At 34.4% G+C, this 6555-nt stretch overlaps 1 protein-coding gene across 1 annotated transcript; it reads left to right on the forward strand.

Moving 5' to 3' along the window:
• Positions 1–2546, forward strand: LOC134231874 (uncharacterized). Its single transcript, XM_062713840.1, has 2 exons — positions 1–548; positions 2344–2546. The coding sequence occupies exon 1, from the start codon at positions 1–3 to the stop codon at positions 478–480; it is 480 nt and encodes a 159-aa protein (XP_062569824.1). The 3' UTR covers positions 481–548; positions 2344–2546.
• The last annotated feature ends 4009 nt before the right edge of the window (positions 2547–6555 follow it).

Below are 6555 nucleotides of genomic sequence, written 5' to 3' on the forward strand. Positions count from 1 at the left end.
ATGGACAGTGATGGTGACAAACAATCAAAAGTTGTCCGATACTCTGGCCCAATAGAGAAACAAACCATTCAGTTGGATGATGAAGGTAAACCTCTCTTTTCACCCAGTCCTCTTTATTCGAGATACCGGTATATTACCGAGAACAGGAACCTGGATATCTGTGTGTCTGAAAAAGAAGCTGGTGCAGTAGTGGTGGTAAATCAGGCCGGGAAACTGAGATTCAGGTACACTGGACATATTCCTTCTTCAAAGAACCAACCATTCAGTCCACGGGGAATCACCACAGACAGTCAGAGTCACATCCTTATAGCAGATGCTAACAATGAATGTGTCCACATCACAGACCAGGATGGACAGTTCCTCCGTTACATACACTGTGGACTGAGTGAACCCTGGGGACTGTGTTCAGATACAAATGACTATCTGTTTCTTGCCCAGTGGACAAATAAGCAAGTACAGAAAATCAAATATCTTCAGTGAAACATATTTTAACTCTATAAATTTGAATGATAACAAACGTTTTGCTGAAATTATATTTTGTTCGCTGAGTGCATTGTTACAACGCACTTTGAAAAATTACGCACTTTGAAAAAATTTTTCAAAGTGCGTTAATTTTTGGGAGCAGGTTAACGCACTTTGAAAAATTTTTTCAAAGTGCGTTGAATTTGGGACCAAATCAACGCACTTTGAAAAAATTTTTCAAAGTGCGTTAAGATGTACATCATAATTTTACACCATGTCAACATTTAACGCACTTTGAAAAAATTTTCATGAAACAAAAGGAATTAGACTTATATTTTAGAAATAGACAACAGTATTACCCCCTCGCAACGTATGATGGGATATAGTGATGCGATTATGTGTGTTATTACTTTATGTGTATGTTATTTTTTTCTGTGTGGAATTGATGTATAATTTGTATCGCGATCGATGTCAAATGCTGCCTTGATTTACTGAACATGGTTTTTGGGAAGGAATGCTCCGCTTTGCGGTGCCCTTACTTTGATGTGTTTCTTTCTAAAAACTGATGGATTGAAGAAAACCTAGAAACGGACAACGAAGAAAAGACTGGCTGAATTAAGGTCTATCAGCTCAACTCTTTATCATTCCCACCCAGATGTATCTATTTCTATAACTCGTAAACTTAAGTGTCAATGATATTTGAAAAAAAGAGCATTCTAAATACAATATAAGCACTGTACAAGGAAGTCTGTAGTAAATCGAAATTTTGTTCTTTTAATTCTCAAAGTCTATATATGTTCATTTTCAGGAAAATCAGAATATTAATTACATTAATTACATTTAATTATATTAAGTACCTGTCTGCTTTTCGATGTTAATTTGATACCATATCTGATAATCTCTCTGTTAACCTCCAGGTATTTAACTTACATGATATTTTCATAGGAATTGTTCATTTAACATGTATCTAATATCTTTTCTCATGTTTTACGCAAATGAATAAAGCATATATATTAAATTAATAAAGTACAATTATTTAGTTTTAAATAGCTTCAAAATTGGTGAAAAATAAGCATTTTTTTTGTCTATAAACATATGCCCCCCCCCCCCACCCCCCCCGTGAAACACAAAAAGCTTTGGAATAAATTTTTAAAATAACAGTCCTTTTTATCTTTAAAAAGTAATTTTTGTTTCACGGGGGGGGGGGGAGTTGTTTAAAAAATATTTTCAGTTTTCCGTTGATTTCTATAGTGGAAAACACAAGTTTTGCCAAAATTATAGAGTTATCTCTCTTTGGTATCCCAAATAAGTAAGGTTTTATGAAAATTCATTTAAATATGTATAAAAATTTTGAGAATCATTTTTTAGAATCATTCCAAGATGTTAACTTTTGAGAATTGACTTATAGATAGGCGGAAGAATAATACTATCGCTCGTAGTTCTTTACGACTTTGAATGTTGACCTTTTGACCCCAAATTCAAAAGGGGTCTTCCTAAGGCCACAGGTATTCTGTTATGTTAAATTTCATTGCAAAAGCTCAAAGGGTTGTCGTGTGGAAACGAAAGCGTTACAGAAAGACGGATGGACGGACAGCTAGACGGACGGACGGACAGGTAGACCCAAATTAATACCCCCCACTTTTCAAGCGGGGGACAAAAAGTATCAAATCAGGTTCAATTGATAAGTTATCATACTTAAGATTTGTAGGAATATTGACTAAGCCATGCAGATTTTTTTTTCAAAGTGCGTTAATATGGTCCATATTAACGCACTTTGAAAAAAAAAAAGATTTTCAAAGTGCGTTAACCTGGTCCCAAAAATTAACGCACTTTGAAAAATTTTTTCAAAGTGCGTAATTTTTTCAAAGTGCGTTGCCACAGTGCATTCAATGGATTGAGAAGTGTGGGTATGATAACAGAATCAAAATCTGAGAAAACCAACCTTTAAAAGTCAACGCAAAGTCATATTCTTAATTTTGAATCTACCAGGGGGAGTACTCCAACCCATTAGTACAATTATACATTAAATTTTTATATTGACTGAGTTCGAGGGCAACATGCGTTTTGTCGGACCCAAGAACCAAACTGTCTGCCTGAGGTCGTTAGGCCGAATTTCGCAGAATTTCGTGGTGTAACATGAGGTCCGTCGCTGTTGAACACCAACGAATGAAAATGAAATTAAGCTCCGCCCCTTATGTGCCGTAATCAGTCCAACATCTTATCGGCCGGTCCAACATAAACGGTCTCACTCGGTCCAACATCGATTTTTTATGCCTGCTCAGCAAAACATTAGAAATGTTAGACTTTTTTTCGTGTAGATTTGTATGGGTACAAATTTTTAAAGGTATAACAATCTCTGTTATCCTTGGATTTTCAGTAAGTCGTGGCCTTCCCGACGTTACATAATTAGGGTATGAAAATTACACAGCATTTCATTCACTGTTGAAATATACTAGTACATGAAATAGAAATCCGGGCGAATGTCAGAGAGGTGGGTATTAAGTTGTCTCATCGTTGTCAACAACAATTTAAAGTTGCAGATGTTATTAAGGTCATTGGCAAGGCAGGGTTTCCGGAGAAAAAGGTTAAATAAATAGATGTAGGTTTTTCCATCTATAAAAACAGCCATTGAGAGTGATCTCCCGTTTGGAATTCTCTAGGCGGTGGAAATAAAAAATAGAGCGTTTACAGAGGTAAACAAAAGCACATGTGTGCTATAATGAATATTCTATAAAGAATCAACTATAATACAAGAAAGAGAAGCAGTGATATAATTTTGTTATACATTGTGTAAACTAAAAGGGCAGACAGTCAACAGGTCGTCATTTACCATTGTTATGCTGGGAAGGGCAAGGATGCGACATGTGCTGAAAGTTGTGAAAGCTAGGCCGGTAACCGGATAGGAACAGTTCTATAGGTCATGTTAAGGAGGCACCGTCTAGTAACTAGGAATAAAAGTTATGATAAATCCATGCAAATATATTTATGACAATTTGTTTCCAATAACGTAAATTAGATAGATATTAGATAGATAGAAACTCTTGATTATTGTGAAGAATAATTATATCTTATGGTAAGTAACTCAAAATTAACGAACAGTGCTGGAATTTCTGTGTCTTGTTTCTATATTTTGCATTTTCAGCCAAAATATAAACGTGTCATCGGATATAAGGATACAACACATGTTTTTTATTCAAAACGTCTATGAAATAAATGGGTTTTAGAGAAATCGTATGGTTAAAAACTATGTAGGTCCTTTTTATCAACATTTTACACAGAAAATGCATTGAGAATTGTAAAAGTATTGATTCGACAAAATTTAAAAAGGAAGGCTGGCTTGGTGGATTAAATGAACCAGAATTAACCATGTTTGGTACCATTAAACCTGTTTAAAAATTCTTGTAAATTTCTATACTACAGCCAGAAACCTTGCCAATGTCTTTTCTTAACAAATGAGAATCTATGTTGCCATTCGAGAGACACTAATTATGTAGCGTCGAGAATGCCTCGCCTTACAGAAAGTCTAAAGATGACAGAGAATTGTACTAAATTCAAAATTCAGAACATGACAGAAATCTATTTCTTTTAGGCACAAAATATAAAGTTGGTGGTGCATATGATAAATATGTATTACATGCACGCGTTCGCAGAGATATCAAATTCAATATTTATGCAGGAATTTTATTAAACATATTATTTGGATTGTTTTCTTGTTTGTTGGCTTCGTATTTTTTTTTATGATGATGGTTTTTATTTTAACTAATTTCTCCTTTTCAAAGAAAGTCTTACCAAACTTATTTAGATTATGTGTAAGGTGAAATAAAAATAATGAGACTTTCCTTGGAAATTATAAAGAGGAATTAAATAATTGAATTTTGGAAAAGTTTTGTGCAAAGAGAATTTATGAACACCAAGCAAATTAAGAGTTTTTGTCCCCTGCATTCCGGTTTTATTGGTTTGTGTGCAGTGACTTATGGCATGTTGTAACTTTTTGTCGATCCATCATAACAAAAAATATTTTTTACATAAAATATTTGGGTGTAAAAGAAAGAACCAAGATAACTAAAAGTCATACTTGAAGTCTTGGTCATGAAGTCAATAAAGTACCTTCAGAAAGGTCACAAGCAATGCACATGTGAAAAAATATGAAAGCCTTGTAATAGTGCAAAAGTTATGACCAGGTTAAATATTTTAACCCCTAAAAGGTCAAACTTTATGGTCAAAGTCATAAGTTCAAAAATCATAATAAATTCGAAGAGGTCATAGGTAATGCACAAGATGATAGAAAACCTGGAAGCTCTTGTTCTGCAGGTGTAAAAACTTTTAGCTACATGTAACGTTAATTTTATTTATGAAAGTTCGAGATTATTAAGGGGGCCGACTGGGGTTATACTGTGTGAAAACTACTATAGCGTTTTTATACCATATATAACTTGCATTAACTTCAGTATACATGCAAAGTGTGGAGGAAATCTACCGTCCAGGTATTTTTGAGGTACCGTCTAAAAATACAGGTACATTTACTATAGGATTATACAATGTATAGGAAAATCCCAATTTTTAACACTTTAAAGCAAATTTTACAAAATACTACAATAGACTTTTTGTTCAAACTATAATATTTGATGAGTAGTCCTATATTATACAATATATGTAAGAAACACACAATTTCTACCGTCTTGTTACCAGAAGGGGCATCTCAAAATGTCAAAAATTAACGAATTTTCCTGTTTTTGTAGAGTACTACAAAATATGACGGGCACAAAAGATTCATATGAAAACATAATAAAAATAATGGAGATATTCTCAAATTTCTCTGTTTTAAATTTCAAGAGCGTATGTTTTATTACTTTTTATGCCCCCGTAAACGAAAGTTCGGGGTAATAGTTTTTGTCGTGTCCGTCCGTCTGTCTGTCTGCCTCTCTGTCTGTCTAGCTGTTTGTTTGTCCGCAAAAACTTTAACCTTGCCCATAACTTTTGCTTTAGTGGAGGTATGACTTTCATATTTCACATGTGTATTCCTTGTGACAAGACCTTTCTTTGGGTACCACCAAATTTGACCTTTTGACCTTGAAGTTTGACCCACTTTTACATGAAAATTTTAAACTTTTACTTTGGCCATATCTTTTGAACAGTAGAAACCAGGACATTTATACTTCGCAAATGTATTTTTTTGTTAAAAGACCTTTCATTGGATACCAACAACCTTGACCCTTTGACCTTGACCTTGTAAATTTCCGTACTTGTGAAAAAACTTTAACCATGGCCACAACTTTTGAACGGTAAGGGATAGGGCTTTCATACTTCATATAGGTAATCCTTGTGAGAAGTCCCTTCATTAAATACCAAGAACCTTGACCCCTTGTCCTTTACCTTTGAGTTTGATCTACTTTAAAAAAGCAAACCTTGACCATAACTTTTAAAGAGTTAGGGCTAGTGCTTTCATACTTTACATATTCAATTCTTCTGACAAGACCATTCATTTGATAGCAAGAACTTTGACCCTTTGACCTTGACCTTGGAGTTTGACCTACTTTTTAAAAAAATTAACCTTGGCCATAACTTCTGAACACTTAGGGCTAGGGCTTCCATACTCTACATAAGTATTCTACATGGCAAGACTTTTCATTGGATATCAATTACCTTGACCTTTTAACCTTAACATTGGAGATTTTTGTACTTATTGATAAAACTTTAACATTGGCCTACTTTCAAATTCCTTAATTGTCTTCCAGTGAGAATATCCTACTTTTTGCACCAATTAATTAAATTTGCATTAAAGAAAAGTTTAATCTTTGCTATGTTGCCATACAGAGGCATCAGCGTTTCACAAACACATCTTGTTCTTTATCTTATGATTGCCAATGAAAACACATTCCGCATGGGGTCCTGATTTAAACCTGAATCTAGACTACCTTGCAGGTTGGGAGTTGGGAGCTTATTTGACTATACTACAACAAACAAGTGGGGAGGGGACAGGCTTTAAATGAATATTTCTATTGTAAAAACGTATGTCTGGAGTAGAGTGGGACACCCCCCCCACCAATGCCAATGTGGTTTGGAAACAACCTGACCGGCACAAGTTGTTAAAAA

This window comes from Saccostrea cucullata, unplaced genomic scaffold (assembly GCF_032062105.1).
Source record: "Saccostrea cucullata isolate Sc308-1 unplaced genomic scaffold, CSIRO_AGI_Scuc_v1 ctg1342, whole genome shotgun sequence".
NCBI classification, from domain to species: Eukaryota; Metazoa; Mollusca; class Bivalvia; order Ostreida; family Ostreidae; genus Saccostrea; species Saccostrea cuccullata.